At 35.9% G+C, this 21,025-nt stretch overlaps 1 protein-coding gene across 4 annotated transcripts in view; it reads right to left on the bottom strand.

Annotated features, from left to right (window-relative positions):
* MAP4K3 (mitogen-activated protein kinase kinase kinase kinase 3) overlaps window positions 1-21,025 on the bottom strand; it is a 190,500-nt gene continuing 169,475 nt past the window's right edge. For all 4 annotated transcript variants that reach the window (XM_027113315.1, XM_027113316.1, XM_027113317.1 and 1 more), the window contains 10 exons: window positions 17,263-17,323; window positions 17,064-17,181; window positions 15,242-15,300; window positions 14,136-14,239; window positions 9,716-9,887; window positions 7,819-7,887; window positions 7,648-7,740; window positions 4,677-4,747; window positions 2,124-2,179; window positions 1-1,450 (listed from right to left, as the gene is read on the bottom strand). In XM_027113315.1, the coding sequence (XP_026969116.1) occupies window positions 1,363-1,450; window positions 2,124-2,179; window positions 4,677-4,747; window positions 7,648-7,740; window positions 7,819-7,887; window positions 9,716-9,887; window positions 14,136-14,239; window positions 15,242-15,300; window positions 17,064-17,181; window positions 17,263-17,323 (891 nt within the window). In that variant the 3' untranslated portion in view covers window positions 1-1,362. The remainder of the gene's footprint in view (window positions 1,451-2,123; window positions 2,180-4,676; window positions 4,748-7,647; window positions 7,741-7,818; window positions 7,888-9,715; window positions 9,888-14,135; window positions 14,240-15,241; window positions 15,301-17,063; window positions 17,182-17,262; window positions 17,324-21,025) is intronic.

Here is a 21,025-nt window from a genome sequence, read left to right as displayed (position 1 = left end):
TACTATACAACAGCATGTTAAAAAACATGTTTATTTTACACTATGTACAATCAGGAACATATTTAAAAGCACTGTCAATTAAAATAAATGAAGAACATAAATCACAATTTAGTTTGTTCTTTGTGTATATATTCACATTAAAATATAAAGAACATATAGCAAAAAAGAGCCAAAGTGTGCATTTTTCTAAAACTTGGTATATACATATTCCACTGGAAAAAAGCAATCAAAAATGACTTTAACCAAAACTAAGTTCCTGTGATGTGTAGTAACCATTATATTGTTTATATGAGGTAGTAACTAAATTATTTTGGCCAAGTGTTAATACTCTAAATCAAAAGAAACATGAAAATGATCATAAAATAAGGCCAACAAAAGTAAAAATCCCACTAGAAATTTGAACCACTTCGCTCTATGGAATGTTATAGTTCTTCAAAGTGATGATAAGAAATGTTTAGTGTGGACTCTTTGATAATGCTAACTTATACTTTGTGCATACTGTAATTCAGACAACTGCAGTGCTACGTCACGGTACCGCTATTCTGTGATTCAAAAATTTTTTCGAAGGTATTGTTTTTAAGCACAGACAAGCAATCTTACAGGATTCTGCTGAAATATAAAAAGACCAGTTACTACAACAGGGGGTTAATTGGTTTGTTTCACATAGAAAACAATCCAAATACATTTTAAAAAGATGCTGGGGAGCCAAATGCATATTGAGGATGTCACAGCTTACTTTTGTGACTTAATACATCACATATCAATACTTTGTGCAAATATAAACACACCAGTGTACTTGCATTAAAATTAAAAACAAGATTATAAAATGATTACAGCCTCCATTGCAATTTTAAAAGTTACAAGATTTATCTTCATATTACTAAATTACATATAATAAAAATACAATAGTGTTAAATGTACGGTTTCATTGCCAGCATCCCATTTTGTAATATAGCCGCACCCAAGAATATACTAAAGGATTCTTAAAATATTAATCCCAATTGCATTTTCATCAACATTTACATCTGTACAGATAAGACACTTAACTTGTACATCTCATAAAATACATTATCTACATAAATTCTTAGTGTATGTCTTCAGCAATATGAAGTTTCACAGAAAAATACTGCCTATATGTACAAAGATTACATAACAGTGAATTAAGCACTTGTGTGGTTTCAATATGCTAAATATATCCATACCACTTAAAACAAAACATTTCCCCATCTTGTCTCATGCCACAATAAATTACAAGCAACTGAAGCCAGGTAACTGCAGCTTTTGTACAGCTTCGAGCATCCGTTAATGTTGCAGTGGTAGTGTTCTTTCTCTCTAGAGCTAACTGTCGAAGCACAGCATTTCTCAGTAACTGTTTTCATGACCCGCGAGGATGTATAAATTGCTATTTGCCGTGGGGTTATCGGTTGGCCTACTTTCCAAAACCACGACCCTAAAATAACAAACAAACAAAAAACATACAACAAAACAAAGTTATTCTTGAAAACTAATGTTAGCAGAAAATTCTTCCACTGCTTCTTCATTGTATGCCTCTAATAAATGCTCCTTATCTGATATGTGGGCCGAAACCATTTGCAAATCACTATGATTGAAGAGTCAGTTCCAGCTCTGGGAAGTACACCTTTGTTGCCCACCACCTCCCACCTCTAAGCCAGTGCTGTCCTAAGAGTCAGAGGGGTAAAACCTGTACTAGGAATAAGTTGGGGGAACTTAATTCTTATCATGAATTCTGAAAACAATCTGTAGTTCAAGAATCAGAAAGTAAATCAGAATAGAACTCCAAATCCTATTGGTACTAAAACTGAAAACTTTTCTGTTTGCTAGCATATGGTATCTCCTCTTTCTTGTCCTGTAAATCATACTTTAGATATTACGATTAATGCAAAAGTAGTACTGACAGATCTATACATTCTTGGTAACTGGAAGTTCAGGCACATTCTCAAAGGTTTCATAACTTTCTGACCTGTGAATTCTTATATTATGAAAAATATAATGTTGAATATATTACTGTAGAAATTTCAGTTCTCTCAAAAAAGAAACCAGTTTCATGTTGGATTTATAAAACATGTTTAGAACTATGTATTTAATACAACTCCTTTTCATACCTGTCAGATCCAAGCAGTCTGAAAATTCTCGTGCTATCTGAAATTTCTTGTGTTACCTGTTCAATTAAAGTATCAATTTAATTTCTGAAATGAAAGGCACAAAATTTTATATGGACATTTAATTTATAACTCTATAGAAGAGAAGCATAAGTCCTAAGATGGAAATAGATCCCTGTATGACTGTTAACTTGTTAAATCAGCACATACATGCATCCATTTGTTAGTCCAGGAAAAATCTGGCTAATTTTGAATTAATCATAAAACATGAGAGTAGTAAACCATTTGCTGGCATACAGACTGCAACGGAAAAAGTTAAAAGCAAAGCACCTAGTCCGTTTTATTTATCAGAAACCTCCTGTCAGTCACCTTAATGCTAATAGCAAGACTCTTGCAGTAGTAAGCCACTTAGGTCTGGTCCTTTCACTTAAAAGGCTGCAGTGTGGTATGGTGGGACAAACTCATGATTCCAGGTTAAATCCCAGTTCTCCCACTTACTAGCTGTGACAATTGCACAAGGTATGTAATTTGTTGGAAACGGTTTTACCTTCTGCAAAATGGGATAGACAGTGTTTACTTTGCAGTGGTATCTTGCAGTATTCTTGCAAGTATTAATGGGTATAATGCCTAGCTAAGGAAATGCTCAGTAGATAACAATTCTCTTTCCCATTTCTTTCCAAGTCTCCTGAAATAATATTTTCTAATGGCATATGTCCTTAAAGAAGTCCTCAGTGTGACCATTCCCAGTTGGGGAGTTAAGACTAAGGCTACAGGAGAAAGAGAAACCCATTGTTTATTGCTTACTGAAAGCAAAACATTCCCAATTATAATGGCAGTAGCTTCTCCCCAAAATTTGGTAGGCTGAAAAAACAATTTGATTTTGAAACTGAAATTATTCTGGAAACAGCAGTCAGTGATTCTTGACTTCTTTTGTAACTTAGCACACCTGAAGGATACAACATGCTCACTTCAGTAGTAACGGTTCATCATCATGATCTCAAAGTATTCAATATTTTGGGATTTGCCTACTTGAAGGACATAGCATTTTTGGAGAGGTTGTATTTACTAAGGGCTGCTTATGTAGTGTGAAAAAGCCCCTCAGGTGATTGTTTGAGCAAACTATCTTTTTTAAACCATTCTCTTGTATCCTATGATGCCTTTCTTTCTCTGCCTGGTGTTTATTAGCTGTTGACTATTCTTATCTCCAGGCTCCATTCCCTCAGGTGATTAAAAAAAAAAAATCTTCCTGAGAGGTGAGCCCTCTTGCGGGAACTAATCCTAGAAACACACTGGCAGGGGACTTCCCTGGGCGGTCCAGTGGTTAAAGACTTCGCCTTCCAATGCAGGGGGTACAGGTTCGATCCCTGGTTGGGGAGCTAAGATCTCACATGCCTTGTGGCCAAAAAACCGAAACATAAAACGGAAGCAATGTTGTAACAAATTCAATAAAGACTTTAAAAGAGGTCCACATTAAAACAAAAAAAAATCTTAAAAAAAGAAGCATACTGGCATCCACCTTTCTTGAATACTTACCATAGGCCAGGCATTGTGCCAAGCACATCACATACTTCCTTTTGTTTAATCTTAGCAACCCTATGAAATAAGTACTATGCTGTTACCCTCAATTCACAGATGAAAAAATACAGGCAAAGAGAAGTTAAGTGATATGTCAAGGTCACGCAGTTACTGAACAGGAGAGTTGAGACTGAACCCGGGTGTCTCCTCAGGAACCCACGCTCATGGTCATTCTGCTATACTGTTTACTGGTTAGAAGAAATGCTGGTCTTAACTACCGACAGTTTAAAACACAAATGAGCTATTTTCTTGCTTGAGGCACCTAATGTTTTCCCTTCCCGCCAACGCTCAAGTAAAAGTTACTAATGAGACTGGCTTGGGGTTATTGAAAGAACTTAGGATGATTTTACTTGCCTGTAATATTCTAGGGGGCAAGTACCAAGTCTTGTTCATGCTTATAACCCCAGCACTTTCTGGCATAAATGATGAACTGAATTGAACACGGCATATGACTTGGAGTTCAATTATTCCTGGAGTTAAATTAAGGTAGGAAGGACTAAGGAGATAAGAATACCAGAAATAGGCAAGGTGGCTTCAAGAGAAATGTGGAACCCTTTACTTATCGTCTGCATTGGTCATTATTTCTGAAATACAAAATAGAAAAGGTGCTTCAAGACAGAGAGAGCCTCCATCAGTACTCTTGTTCCAGGTGACAGCCCGGGAAAGTTGAAAGAAAATCAGAGTTGGCTCACTGTTAGCAGTATTTAGGAAGTTCTTGTTCTGAATATAAGGGTGATTATCTGGAAGCACATAAAATATGCACTGAAACTGTTCGACTGAATGGACAGAGAGAGGTTGCTATAAAGTATGCGCCATTAATTTTATCACTAGATTGAATACAGAAAATATCAATAAATTAGCAAATCAAGTATTCCTTGCATCAATCAGGAATTTTCCAAAGTTAAAGAATATTGTGTGATGTAGAATTTGATAATGCTTCGTGACTATTTAATGGACATAATTTTTTAAAAGATTACTTACCTCATTAGATCTAAAACTTCTACCTTGCATTCCATGTTTCCAGAAAGCTAGCACACTGTCCTGCAGGCAAACTAGCAGGCAAGAACAGCTCAGTTACTGTTAATAGTACAAGAGTTCAACTGATAAGCATTATTTCATCCCTCTTTCTACCTTGCATAACAATATTTCAATTAATAACTAGTGTTAGTCATTCCATATTTATAATGGCATCTTTACCATACTGCCTAGAATTACACAGTATATACTATATAGCATAAATACTATACAGACCTTACTCATCTTTTTGATAAGAAAAAGAAAATTCACTGAAAATATTTTTTGCTATAGAAATTTTTGTTTTGATAAAATATTTCAAACACATAGAAAAATATGAGAATAGCCTAAAAACACATGTATCCACCATTTAACTCTCAAATGCTAACATTTTGCCATATTTGCTTTTTGTTTTAAATAAAAATGAATACAGCCAGCATCCCTATAAACTCCTACTCTAGTTGTATTCTAACCTTTCCTTCCTCCCTGAGATAACCACTGTTATGTACTTGGTATTTGTTGTTCTCATGCATGTTTTTACTATTACAACACAATAAGTTCACATTATCAGTGTAAACTTTATATTGGATGTTTCCAACTTCCATACATTTAGTATGATGAACCAAATGATGTTTCTAATTTTTTTGTTACAAAAATGCTGCAATAAACATTCTTGTACCTCTTCTTAAATACATGTACAAAATTTTCTCTGGGGTAGACACCTAGAAATAGAATTACTGGGATACAGGCATATGTGCCTTCTAAAAATTCTAGTTTTGCTTTTTGTATTTACATATTTAACATATATTTTTGTGTGTATTCAGTGAGGAAAAAGTCTGATTTTGTTTCCTGCAGATAACCAATTGTACTAGCATCATTTGTTGAACAGGACCTCACTTCCCCACTGACATATGATGTAAATTTCCAATTACACGTAGGTCTATTTCTGAGCCTCTTCTATTTATCCCTGTGTTGATCCCACACTGTCTTAATCACTATGGATTTATAGTAAGTTTCAATATCAAGTAGGGCAAGTATTCATCAAAATGTATTTTACTGTTCTTGGCCTTTAGATTTTCCATATGAATTTTAAGATCAGCTTATCAAGTGGCAGAAAATACCTTACTGGGATTTTTATTGCAAATGCACTGAATGTGTGGATTAATTTGTGAAGAACTGGCATCTTTCCCATATTCAGTGTTTCTATCCATGGACGTGGTGTAGTTAATTTGTTTAAATCTTCTTTTATGCTTTTAAACAATAATTTGGAATTTCCTAGATGATGGTCTTAAATATGTTTGATTACATGTCTTACTGGCATATCAGAAAGCTATCCATTTGTGTTACTCATATCTAGCAACTCTGAATTTTCTTATTGGTTCTAACAGTTTAGAGTTGTATATTCTAGTAGATATTCATACCATCAGCAAAAAAAGGACTTTTTACTTATATCTTTCTAATCCTCATAGTTCCCTTTTCATAGTCCAATGAGACTATGTTGAAATGTGATGATAGCAAACATCCTTATCTCATTCTCTAACTTAATGGGAATTAGTTTAACCATTAAACACAATACTTTTAATAGGCTTTGCTAGATGAAGGACATTTCCTTCTACTCCTAATTTCTAAAAAGTTGTTTTTTTAAAAAAAAAAATCATGAATGACAGATTTTACTGATGCTTTTTGTGCATCTACTGAAGAGTTACATAACTTTTCGCTTTTAATCTTTAATGTGCTATATTACATAAATAAATTTTCTGGTGTTGAACCATCTTTGCTTTTCTGAGGTAAAGTCTACTATTTGATGATATGGAATTCTATTTGCTAGTATTTTATACAGATTTTCCAAAATCTATTTTCATGAGATTGGGTAATTTTGTTTTCTGTATAATTTAACTGATTTTAGTATCAATAGTGTTAAACACTGATTTATTCTGCATTCCTTCTTTGTCTACAATCTGAAGCAGTCTGTAGAGCACAGGAACGATTCCTTCTTTCAACGGTGGATAAAAATCCCCTATAAAACCACGAGGCCTTATGTGGGGAGAGTCTTGATTAGTAGGCACCTCAAACCACAAGCCTGGCTCTGGTTCCCCATCTCCTGTGGGACACTGCTAGTCTTCTTTACCACTCAGGAGTGCATACTAGTTTGAGTTTCTGTTCTTTGTCTTCTTTATTGAGCTAGCTATGTGTTTTTAAATATGGATTCCATTTTAACATCTTGAGCAGATGTCCCTCAAAACTGACTTCTTATTATCATCAGTGTTTGCTTGTTGGGAGAGAGGCATTCTAACTGGGAGAAAGAATAAAAGTAGGACCAAGAATAAGACAAATGAACTATCTGCCCTTGGCCCTACCGTCCGCCAATGCATATACATGCAAGTATCTTTACTGATAAAGGACACCAGAAAAACTGTGTATGGTCATTTCACCTTACTTTTCCTGAATGTAATCATTTTAGAATACTGATTGTGTAAGAAATCCGTTTTCAGAAAAAACTCATCAAGCAAAATGTAAAAACGGCAAGAAGGGAATTCCACATCCTTATGGATCTCTCTGATCAGGAGCTACAACAGCAAAAATACAATAGACCATACTGAGTACTAAATTTTAAAGTACTTATAGGGGAACTGTGCAGGAGTCTGGAGAAAATGGAAGTTCACAACTAGGTTATGAATAATGATATTTAATTATTTATTTTGAAAATGCCAAATCTGTAGGGAAAATAACATTATTTACAGATTATGTCACGGTTGTTAAACTATTTTAGAGAATGTGTAAAAGCAAAGACTGATATTCACCTCATATTCATTACATCCTACAATTTAAAAGAATGAGCCCTTAGTAATATATTTTTATAATTTCAAATAATTATTAGACAAATTATTTTAAGCAGTTCATAATGCAATCAAACAAGAAACACAAAACTCTGGCTTACCTATTGATTCAATCTGGAAATCAAAGGTGAGTTCTGATGATAGTTTTCTGCTAGATTTTAATCTTCCTTGCAGATTTACTATTTTTATACAACCTAGAGAGAAAAAAAGTCACTCAGAAACTAAGATTAAAAAAACTCATTAAGATAAGATATTCATAAATAAAAACTTACAGTCCAAGCATACAAGAATGGTATCTCTCTCCAGCTGGGTTACATGAGTAACACTTGTCTGTGGGGTATCTACAACACAAAAAACTTGATAAAACTTACAGAAAACAGTAATAGTTAAAGGAGAGACATTAAAAAAAGAAGAATTCTGAACATCACTGAATTTGAAATGGATATATATTTTTAACTGTACATATGTAGTGGTTAAGCCAGGCGGCTTGGATTCAAAATTTGATGCAAGAGCTAAACTAAGTGAGTGCTTAATGGAGGGTTAGCTATTGTCATTACTATTGGTGATGCCACTATTTTATTCATATGTGAAATTAGGAGTCTAATCTTCTATATTATGGCAATGATTAATTTCTGATTTTAAGCTTAGAAGGCCAGGGGCTGTGCTGTGTACATACTTCTCAATATTTGTTGAATGAATGAATCAGAGAGTCAAACAAATAACTTCAGGTCCAAATGAGTTAAGAAGAAAACTGAAGTATTTTGAGAAGTATGAAGCACCATAAAAATGCATAGAGGCCCTATTTTTATAATAATGATTTAAGAAAGTTTTCACAAACTGAAAATGTTTAAATGACATAGTTTTCCAGGAAGCAAAAAGTAGGATATCCCAAGCTTTGTATGAACATCAAAACTGAAACTGCTAAACTATAGGCCTTTGTTTCTGGAGAGTGGGTCTGATCCAAAGTCTAGCTTGCCTGTTTTCTACTTCCTACAGTATTTAGAATCTTAATAAATCCATGGATGGCTGTATTTCAGACCTTCACACGTATTTTAGACCTGGTACTTCTGTAACTAACCAGGGTTGGAAGGATATGGAATAGGCCTCCTGTACATCAGGTCAACGAGATCTTTGTGACTCTTACACACTTGGTGAAAATTAGTCAAGAAGCCAGTCTAGCATTACTAGATAGAAAGCCAGGAAAATGAGATTTACAAATTGCTTATAACAATTAGTTCCCGAACACTGGAATCATTGGGAGATCTGCTGACACCCAGCTGCTGGCCCCAGATATTCTTATTTAATCGAGGGTGTGTGTGACTTGAGGTATCAAGAGTGTTAAAAGCTTCTCAGGTGGATTCTAATGTGCAGCAGAGTTTAGGAAACCACTAGCTTATAATTTCAGCTGATACAAAATCCTAAACATACTTTCTGTCTCTTACTCTGTCTCATCATCTCAAAACCAGAGATGAATTATATTTGTCATGTTTAACTTCTAATAAAGGGATTTCATTATGGTAAGAGAAGTAATCAAAAGTTCCTGGGAAGGAAGGGACAAAATTCTTTTGTCAGGAAATGAGGCCCTTCGTTCAACAATTAGTAGAAAAGGATTTAAAATTAAAATGCTTGGGAGAACTAAGACAACTGAAATTCACTAAATAAAATATTAATCAACCAACAATCCCTTCTTGTTAAATAGGGAGGAAGAGATTAGAAAGCAGGAGTTCACCCCGTGTCTCAAAGGGAAGATGGGCCTCTGAAGAGAGAATTCAACAGAGAGCTTAGGGGCACCAAAGAGAAGCCACAATGATGTTGTCAAGAGCTGGCCATGTTTTCCTTCAGTAATGTGTCCTCAAAGGAAAGCTGTTTCAAGTCCCCTGGGATTCAGCAAGCCATGAAATTGTCTTTAGACTTTTGTGAACGTCTGTGATCATTTTTTTTCAATGCCAAAAAAACTCAGTCTCAATTCTTTTCCTTTTGTGAACACTCTTTCAGGCTTCCAACAAACTCCTGACTAATCAATATTTATTGGCAAATTGGTTCTTTAACATTTCCCTTAGTTGCCAAAGACTCTGAACAAAGGGCCTTTGCAAGATCTTTAAAAATAACCTTTGCCTAATGAAAGATATAGTAAATTTATTACTTAATAATTCATTAAAAATCACAAACCTGATTCTGTAAACCATGAAGAGGTAGAATTTGGATTGACTGTTTCAAATCGAACCACCTGGTTGAAGTCTCTCCCTTTACTGACACCAACACAAACTAAAGGGTACTCCTGTTCAGGAACGACCAGCATTTCAAACATTCTAAGTGGACACGGTATAGGAAAATCTATGTGCTAGAAAAAACCAAAATATATTAAACAAAGGAAAACAAAAGCAAAAAAAATTTCATGAGAACACTAATAAGAATTTTTAGTTTTACGAGAATATATAAAATAGTACTCTCTACTATAAAGATTGCTTCTTTGCACAGAAACTCAGGGTATGCAGAAAATCTAAATAAGAAAGTATCTTTATAAAGAATTTAGGTTAAGCACTGCAAAAAAATTTTAAGTTAAAAACCACACACTTTTAGCATATTGGGGTGAAACAGACTTACAAATCACCTGTCCAACTCTCTTTTTTCAGAGTTGGAAACTAAGACCCAGCAACTGGGTGGCTGGCCCAGGGTCCCCCCTGCCCCCCACCCTGTGTGGCAGAGTCTCCTCTCTCCTAATCCCAGGCTGCTTCAGTACTACTCCTCTGCCTTCTTAACCAGCTGAGCAAACATGGATGAGAAAACTGAAATGCTAATGAGCAAGAGACATTCCCCTTAGAAGTGTGGACAGAAAAAAAAAAAACAACCACAAATAAGAGAAATTTAGCCCTGTATTTCAAGTGATTCTATTTAATAAATTAACTTAGTTAAAATGCAACCCACTTTAATTTTACATAAGTTTAAAATTATTTTTATTTTGCTACAAAGAGACTAAATTCACACTCTGAAAGTTTGGAAAAATAGAGGAAAACATTAACTTCATTAGTAATCAGGGAATAAAACCAAGATAACCATACACACCCGCCAGAAGAACGACAATAATACGGGTTACTCAGAGAAGAGCAAACAAATGCTCCTAACGCTGATGGTGGGAGTATAAACTGGTGTGACCACAATGGTTAATTACAATACCTATTAATGCCGAGATACACATCTCTTAGAACCCAGCAATAACACTCTTAGTTATACACGCTAGAGAACATGACTACATGCACCCACAGGAGACATGCAAAAATATGCACAAGCTGCATTGCTCAGAATAACAAAAACTGGAAGTAACCCAAATGCCTATCAATGGTAGAATGGATAAAATGATGACACATTCACACAATGGGAAATTAGACCACAGTGAAAACGAACAAACTGTGGCTATATCCAACAACTACACAAATATAATGTTGCACAGAAGTGAGACCCAAATGAATGTATACTTTATGATTCTACTTGTATACAGTTGAAGTATCAGGTAAAATTAATGCTAATGTTTAGAAGTGCATGCTTACATGGTAAAAATGGAAAACAAGGCAGCTGTTTTGTAGGGGGTGCCACGGGGAGGTCTGAGGTGCTAGCAACGTTCTTCTTCACGATAAAAAGGTTTTTAAAAAATATATTGGTCTTAACACATATTTTATTAAGTCTACTCTTAATATATTTTATATTTTTGTTGCTCTTATAAATGGGCCGTGTTTCCATTATACTTCCCAAATGGCTATTGTTAGTATCTCTAAAAACTACTGAAACTGATTTATTTATTTTTTTTTATTTTTTATTTATTTTTTTTTTTGCGGTACGCCGGCCTCTCACCGTTGGGGCCTCTCCCGCTGCGGAGCACAGGCTCCGGACGCGCAGGCCCAGCGGCCATGGCTCACGCGCCCAGCCGCTCCGCGGCATGTGGGATCCCCCCGGACCGGGGCACGAACCCGCGTCCCCTGCATCGGCAGGCGGACTCCCAACCACTGCGCCACCAGGGAAGCCCCCTGATTTATTTTTTACTCTGGTAACTCACTGTAAATTCTAAAGAAAATAAATGATAGAGAAAATAAACAGGTGAAATGGGGCTCCCATAACTACTAGTCTTAAAGTGTCAGAAGATGCAGTGTGGTCCTCATGGCTGGAACGTGAAGCTCTGTGCACACCTGTTGTTCCCACATTCTTCCTTCCCCGTGAATGCCCAAGTGCCCCCATCCCAGAGGTCTAGACACTCCTTCACGAATACTCTCCAAACACCCTCTCTGGGAGCATTCCCACCTGGGGATATGCTATGGATAAAATCTGTCCTATTTTTAATAAGGTAAAACATTTAAAAAAATTCTCTTTGAAATGTGGAAAGAGCAGTAAGACAGGAAGAAAACAAATGCTCCCGTAGTTTTTCCTCAGTAAATATGAAAACCAACACATTGTGAATACTTCTACTTAGCTTCCAACAATAACTAAACAATATGTATAAGTCATTAACAGAAGAGGATTCCCATATAACAGTTTAAAATCCAGTCGCTATTGGTGATGGTCCTTGAGGGCAGTGACTACATCTTACTCTTTATCTCTCTAGTTAAACAACACTCTGCCTGATTCGTAATAAGTACATGAATGTCTGCTTCAATTTATAATTTTTATTTATATTGAAAATGTAGTCTAGAGAAGCAAAAACTTACTCAGAAATCTCATGAGGAGGAAGTATATGGAAAGCATAAGAATGTTTTTGAACGTATCTGGTAAGAGTCGTAGTATAGAAAACATCAAAAATACTAATTGAGATAATGCCAAACATAGAAACAAAATATACATATAGAAATCTCGAAGAAGAGACACAGAGAAAGAACTGGGTTAAGATGAAGGGAAATAAATAGGGGCATGTAGCTCAGGGAGTTTAAGTAAAGTGGGAAGAGCAAGAAGTCGTGAAGGAGGCCTGCAAGTAGAACTGTACTGTAAGTCTAACATCCTAGAATACTGGCAACAGGCCTCATTAGTCAGGGGTAGGCTCCCTGGTACCATCTATCCGGAAAAGAGAAGACATGGATGGATAATTTTTAAGCTTCCCATGTCTTCAAAGTATATTTTCTCTCTTGCATGCTCTTAATACATAAAATTCCTTTAACAGAGAAAAGGGTCTTTCATTACGTATTAGGATGAATAGTTTAACATATCAGGTAACACATAAAATTCATTCATACTAAGGTTTAATCAGACTATTAGTATCCATGAACAACTGATGTAATGAAACTGTTTTCATTCTGATAGAGGTTAGGAATGAAAGGAAAAGGAAGGACATACTAAAAGAGACTAAGGAGGAAGACAGGGAAGGAAAGGGCTATAGAAAAATAACTACATACACTTTACCACTCAATCTAGGATACGCCATGCTTTTTGTCAAACAGGCAAGAACAAAGAGGAACTGAGAACAAAACCATGTGGCCAGAAATGGGCTGGGTTCAGCAGCTCTGCTTCGGATAATTTATAAGGCTATTTTCCCTTTCAGTTTTTGGTTTAAAGAATTTTTGTTTCAGTGAATTTATTTGTGGAAATATTACCTCAATGGGTGGTAAATTCTTGAAACTCTTTTTTTCATTTCTTTAGCCCTAGTTAATTTTGAGGTTAATAAATAATGATGTGAAAATTAAAACTAGATTCCCCAGTCACTCATAAAATTTTAAATAACAGAAGCCCATACTTTAAACATCCTAACTCTATATTATATAATTGAGGAAGAATGCACTCCAATTATATTCCGATCCCAACTTCTATGGGGATATCAGATGCTCATGAAATAAGACTACTTAATCTATATAAAATAGTGAAGAAAATAGCTTAAAAAATTCATTTGGTATTTCCTTGGGGTGACTGAGCCAGCACTTCATACATTTTAAGTTAGTTTTTCCTCTAAATTTAACTTATAGCTAAATAATATTAAATGTTTTAAAAAATATTCATTAAAGGGACCTCCCTAGTGGTCCAGTGGTAAGACTCCGCACTTCCATTGCAGGGGGCATGGGTTAGATCCCTGGTCACGGAACTAAAATCCCACATGCAGCACAGAGTGGCCAAAAAATTTTTTTTTTCTTTAAAGGTTCTAGAGAAACTAAGGCACAAAACACCATCCATGGGAAGGACTGGGAAAATTAATACATAGGCATATATCCAAAACAAATAATTTCCCCTTCATTATGGTTATCCCTTGACTTTTTAAGGCCAAATGCCAACCTGCAGGTTGTCCCTCTGCTGTGATAGAGCAGGTCAACCAGAGAACATATTCAAACAATATTTCACTGCTCTCTTAGTACCTCCTGTTCTTGACATCAGACTGTGTATGTGATCCAGTATTTCCAGCTCCCATTGCCATATCCCTGAACTATTTATCTAGTCTCTTTCAAAACTTCTATCAGGCCAACTGAGTTTTTTATAATTGGGCAGATTTTCATCACTCTGCCATATAATCCAAAATTATTACATTAAATCTTGAGAATTAACTGGAAAAAAAAAGTTTCTGAAAGAACAGGAAAACTGACAAGCTTTTATACTAAAAATGACTTAGGCTGACATTCATGCTTACCTTAATTAACATAAATTTCTGCATTGGTTCAACCCATTCTAATAGAACAATGCTAGTTTGAAGTGCCCCACATAGGTATTTGTGGCCTGTGTAAGGATTTCTCACTGTCAAGGCAAAAAAGTATACGTAAGTTTTCTTATAATACAAAAAAGTCCTTACAGTAACAGTTGCATACTTCGAAAACAAACAACAAAAGTTGACTGCCAGTTCAATTTCTTAATTAGACTGCAGAGTGAAAAAGAAATGCTGTTTCAGGTAGTAGCAGGAAACTCCCTTATCACTTGTAGGATTTTTATTTGTATTCCCAAGTGAAAATGCTGGTCCTTATGGGGCCTGGGGGCGGGAAGAAGAACTTGAGGTCTTGTGGTAGCAGAGAGATTAGCAAGATCCTGAAGAAAGGGTCTAAGTAGGTTTGGGGAGAACTTCCCAAATTGATAGCTGCAGCACATGTAGGGGCAGGTGATTCAGGGTGCTTTTTGGTAGTCATGTTCAGAGGCAGTAATGCTTTGGGCCGCACTACATGAAGACATTAATCAAATCTCAAGATAACAGGTTTACAAATAATAAAACTGAATTGCCTCAGAGTTTTTTAAGGGAGGAAAGGAAACTGTTTTTGGTTTTCCCTAAATGCAAATCAACCAGCTAGTTGTTACGGGGGTTGGGGAGGACTTTTGGCTAGTGGTGTGTGATCAGGGAGACTATAACCTTCACATCACAAGCATAACGTTTCATCTATTAAAGGTATGAGAATAAATAATAAGTATGCTGAGTGAATAAATGTAGCCTCATAAGCCATTACAAAGCAAAATGGTGAACGATCAGTAACAGGCTCCTTAGAGAACAGGATGTGATCAAGTACTGTAATAAAGTCATTCTCCATTTATCTAGTCAATAAATTATCTGCAAAACAACTACATGTGTAAGGTACTATATGAACATAGAATGACCAATATATGTATTTTGTTTAAAAGGGAAAAATAAACTATTACTGGCAGAACGTCCTGGAGTAGTACTGTTTTACGCTAGATTTAAAAATGTGCCTCACAGCATCTTCTTACCCACTCTGCAAAGCAGGAGAGCTACATGATTTTGGACAGTTTACTTACCAACACAACACTTCTGACACCACTTGGTTTCAGGGATTTTTGCTGATACAGCAAATTTCCTAAATGGAAATGGAAATGGAAATGAATATATAATACATGTAGGCAAAGTTAGTATATGAAAATATAGTACTGTTACAGTTCAGTGGAGAAAAGATGAGTTGTTTAAAAACTGGTCCTGACATAACAGATCATCTATTAAAAATAAGAATAAATTGGATATCTTTCTCAACTCCCCCTAATCAATTCCAAATGGATTAAGGATTTAAATATGAAAAACAAAACTATAAAATATTTACATTTTAGAATACGACCTTGGGATTTCTTTTTTTTTTTTAAGTCTTTTTATTGAATTTGTTACAATATTGCTTCTGTTTTATGTTTTGTGTTTTTGGCCGCAAGGCATGTGCTCCCCGTGGGGAATGGAACCCACACCCCTTGCATTGGAAGGCAAAGTCTTAACCACTGGACCACCACGGAAGTCCTGGGATTTCTTTTAAAAATGCAAAAATAAATCATACAGGAAAATACTGATAAACTTAAATTGATATTTCTTTCACTGCTATATCCTTAGCACCTCAAACTATGAGTGGCATTCAATTTGTTGAATGAATTTGTTTAATACATTATTAACTTTGGTTTACCAAAAGACACCACTGAGAAAGTAAAAAGATGAGCCACAAACTGATGTAAGAATAGGTCTCTATTCTGACAAAACGATATCAAAAAGTTAATGCATTAACATTTATGTGCCTTACATTTTTTGGGGGCTCTTTACTTTTAAAGCTTGGAGGTCAGTTTCCATGCTGACAGGAATTTAGGATTATCAAGTTAGAAACCTGAATGGAGTCATACTTTAAGTAGGCAGAAAAATAACAGCACAAAGTGGCAGCTGGGAGAAAAAGAGGGGCACATAAACTGTACAGGAAGAAAGAAACTTCCTGACTAGTTATAGGAGCAATATCCCTAAGTCCAACTACAGATATTATAATACAAATGTAATAAATCAAGTTCATAATCATAACTAAGTCACCATGAAAAGATCCAGTTAAACTCAGTGTAATCTATTTTAAAGACAGAAAAGCTTACAGTGTATTTTAAAATGATTTTCATCCAAAAGTTAATCTTTTAAAAGTTTTTGTGCACGAAGGGGCAAATGTTAGCTATACTGTAAACTCAGCAATTAACAACAATAGATTTTCAAGGTACTTAAAAGTTAAGGTTCTACATTAGTTGCTTTACAACTAATATTGTAAAGGAAGAATGGTTACATTATAAAGTTTTTGTAAAATACAGTTTATACCAAACTCAAAAGATTTTTACTCAACAAATGAGGCCCAATATAATAATAACCAAAAAGAAGAAAGAACATAACTAAAAATCCCTGAAAGTAGAAAAGCAAAAATCTCGATTTCTAAGTAGTAATTATCTTCTAACAAAAATCTTCATTTAATAACTCACTTAAATTTTCTAAGTTTAGAAACTACTTGGAGAAAATTCATTTTATTCAGACTGACACAAATAAGTCAAAAACACTATATGTGACATAAAATTACCAGCAAATTACAGGAAAAAAAATAGTTTTAACCTTGTAGAAAAAAAATTAAAAACTCAGAAAGAAAATGCTTGATATAAGTAGAAAGTATAAAGCAGAAAATTTTAGAAGAATGTGATAAACACTTGTAAAAACACATTACTTCTTACAGGTTTTCATTACACGTGATTTCTACAAACCCGTGCTTTTTCAATTTCTGCAGTATATCTACTTTTTAGAATGAATTAACGTATTATCTCTAAGGATGAAAACATAGTTAAATGCAGTTACCTTGGCAGTATTCTGTCGGGGAGTCTGTGTGCTGGAATAGACACGGGTAACTTTTGCATTTGTCTCGCATAATCAAAAAGCCCTGGTAAATTATGGGAATAAAGCTGAGAAGCTTTACCTGCAGAGAAAAATATATGTCATAAAAGCCGATAACATAAATAGGAGCAACTGTAAGGTATTTAAAAACTGAAAGACTTACCAGATATTGATAGTAAGCAATTGTTCATTACATACAACCATGTACACCTTCGGGGGAATAGCTGATTTAAAAAAAAAAAAGCACAAAGTTTACAAAGGATAATAGATAATAGCAGTGTAAATATGTACATATTAACCATGTAGCTATCATATCATTAGGCCAGTTCTTAAAAAAGAAACTTATTTTTAATAGAAATTCATTTTATAAGGCAAGTAAAACAAGATGCTACACATACATATTTATATGGAAGAAAAATAAATTAGCAGTGTAATTTCATTATCTAAGTTCCAACATGACATGATTAGCTCCACTCTCCTTATGGTTAGGACTACATAATCCCAAACTACACAGGGAAAAGGACATTTTCAAACAATGTCTATTCCTTTATTTTGGTTCTGGGGTTTTAAATAATTAAGACTCTCCTGTGTACTTCCAAAAAACGGTCTTATCTAGGCATATGGACATGCATGGCTTTTGGAGCAGAAGAGAAAAAAGGATCACGGTGTAGTGAAACACAGGATGTGGAAATAGTAGGTATGGAGGAAAAAAAGGCCAAGAGAGAATATGATGAAAACTTATAAATCATAAAGGACATATATATGGAATTCATTACTGAAATCTAGCACATAAGAACTGGGAGACACCTCTCTGTAAGCTTTAAGGTGATTAGTATTTAGGGTAAAGAAGGGGATTTCATGAAACATATACTTTGAAGGAAAAAAAACAACTGCTCTCATTAACACATTTCATACGCATATCAGTGGTTCTCAAAGTGGTCATTGCACCAGCACCATCAGCATCACCCGGCATTGTTAGAAACGAGAAATGCAAATTCTTGGACCTCATCTCAGAGCTACTGAAGTAGAAGCTCTAAAGGTGGGTCCAGCAATCTACGGTTTAATCAGCCCTCCAGGTGATTCTGTTGCATATTGAAGTTTGAGAACCACTGATGAATGTAATTAAGCATTGTGATTTAACAAGTTTGGTTGCTGGGTTTGCCCTGCCAATTCCTACTAGGTTACTCCAAAACAGACTGGGATGAGGGTAGGGAACAGAAAGAAGGAAGAGACTAATGATGAAACATATCAAGGCCTCTAAGGACATTACATTAAAAAAGCCTTTAAAAGTCAGAATGATGGTCTTAAATAATTAAAACAGAAGTAATAATAAAAGGGTGAGAAACAAAGTAAAATCTATTTTTAATAAAACCTGTTTCATTTATTTGCAAAATGTACCCACATAAAACACCTAATGTCTCCAAGCAAGTAAAATGTGGCACTGCTATGTTTTTTTTTTTTTTTTTGGCTGTCCTGCGTGGCTTGTGAAATCTTAGTTCCCCCACCAGGGATTGAACCCATGCCCCCTGGGTTCAATGGATTCAATCCCATTGAATTGGAAGCGCAGAGCCCTAACCACTGGACTGCCAGGGAAGTTCTGCTATGTGGGTTTTTTAAAAAAAATATTTATGTATGTATGTATTTATTTAGTTGTGCCGGGTCTTAGTTGTGGCAGGCAGGCTCCTTAGTTGTGGCATGTGGGCTCCTTAGTTGCAGCAGCTGAGCTCCTTACTTGCAGCTCACCAACTCCTTAGTTGTGGCATGTGAACTCTTAGTTGAGGCATGCATGTGGGATCTAATTCCCTGACCAGGGATCGAACCTGGGTCCCCTGCATTGGGAGTGTGGAGTCTTATCCACTGCACCACCAGGGAAGTCCTCCCGCCAAGTGGTTTTTAATTTTAGAAAACTTGCCTATAACCATGCCTCAGACTGCAAGAACATAAACAACATTTCCTGGTTTATGCTCTCATAAAAGTTTCACAGAAGAATTGAGAATTCATTGGCTATACTGAGAAAATTAGGCAGATAAAAAAAAGGGCAATGACTAATTCCAAGTCACATACCAGTACATGTTACCAAAGTAGCAAGAAACTGATTTTTATTTAATTCAGTGTTGAAGTGAGTTTATTTCCATAAAAATACATATTTACAAAGTACTACAAGTACCAAACCAAACAAATTTATCATGGAACTATATATTTGTAAATATAAGTGAGTTTATTTAATACAAGCATATATAAAGTACCAGGGTAAGACACAAATTCCTTTGGTAATGTAAACATAAGGACAATGGAAGAGTATTTATGCAAAGTTTTATTACGTGTTGGATTTTCACTTCGGATTTTCATTTTTAGCCACGTTTAATAAAACTCTAAAGCTTTTCTAGATTTCTAATGCCTACTTCTCTTAGCAAAATAGGCTCTGGATGAAATAATCAGTTTAGTAAAGCTATATAGTGCTTAAGAAGAGTAGGTTCTGGGGACTTCCCTGGTGGCACAGTGGTTAAGAATCCACCTGCCAACGCAGAGGACACAGGTTCGAGCCCTGGTCCGAGAAGATCCCACATGCCGCGGAGCAGCTAAGCCTGTGAGCCACAACTACGGAGCCTGTGCTCTAGAGCCCACGAGCCACAACTACTGAGCCCATGCGCCACAACTACTGAAGCCTGCGCACCTAGAGCCCGTGCTCCACAACAAGAGAAGCCACCGCAATGAGAAGCCCGTGCAACGCAACGAAGAGTAGCCCCCGCTCGCTGCAACGAAAGAAAGTCCACGTGCAGCAACAAAGACCCAACACAGCCCAAAATAAATAAAATAAACAAATTTATTTAAAAAAAAAAAAGGAAGAGTAGGTTCTGCATTTTGCCTAGATTTAGACAGCTGCTTTCTCATTGACTCTGCGACCTTGGATAACTGACTTATTTCTGTGTGTCAGTGTTCTTATTTGTAAAATGGAGCTCCTATCCCAACACTGTTGCGGCGGTGAGTGAACACGATGTTCCTTGTAGGTGTAAGATGCTTAGAAGACTGGCGTACATTGAGCACTCCATAAATGCTAGCTATAAATAATAACAGCAGAAAAAGATTTGTAAATCAAGACCCTGTTCTGTGTCATTTTCTCACCTTTCAGCATCTTCCCCTATCTAGCTGACTCATGCCACCCAGTTTCTTTCCTTAGAGTACAGAGAAAATCAGCCTAATAATCAATTTCACAGGAAGATGGAAAAACTTAAGATCTCACACATACGTGTTCTCTACTCTTACAGGCTTCCTCTGGGAGGGAAAACATTCACCTTGATGGGCATGTTTAGCTCAGAAAATATTACCGTAATAATGTAATTTCAAATGCTAAAGCACCTAAGAAGGGGAGTTACTGCAGAGTGGGAATGGGGGGGGGGGGTTGAAGGTACCTTCACTTAACAGCCCTTTAAATTAGGTTGATAAATGCTTACCCCATGTAAACATGACATTGGTCTTGTTCCTTACAATTAATATTGTTACCAGTACTATGATTTTTAGGTATCTTATTATATCCAAAAAATTTTACCACTTTTGACTGTTATTTACTAATTATTATAAATAACAAGATCCTTTTCTTTTTTCCCTATTTCATATGTGTTTTTCAGCCACTTCACTGTATACCTCCTTCCAGATTAAGATTTAGAGTAAGTATATCAGTTAAGGATCTTGTTAGAAAATCTGTTTAAAAAACGTTGTGATGGGCTTCCCTGGTGGCGCAGTGGTTGAGAGTCCGCCTGCCGATGCAGGGGACGCGGGTTCGTGCCCCGGTCCAGGAAAATCCCACATGCCGTGGAGCAGCTGCGCCCGTGAGCCATGGCTGCTGAGCCTGTGCGTCCGGAGCCTGTGCTCCGCAACGGCAGAGGCCACAACAGTGAGAGGCCCGCAAACCGCAAAAAAAAAAAAAA

The sequence above is a fragment of the Aethalodelphis obliquidens genome, unplaced genomic scaffold (assembly GCF_003676395.1).
Source record: "Aethalodelphis obliquidens isolate GAN/ISIS:26980383/991018 unplaced genomic scaffold, ASM367639v1 scaffold12, whole genome shotgun sequence".
Taxonomy (NCBI): domain Eukaryota; kingdom Metazoa; phylum Chordata; class Mammalia; order Artiodactyla; family Delphinidae; genus Aethalodelphis; species Aethalodelphis obliquidens.
This window is presented reverse-complemented; position numbering and strand designations above follow the sequence as displayed.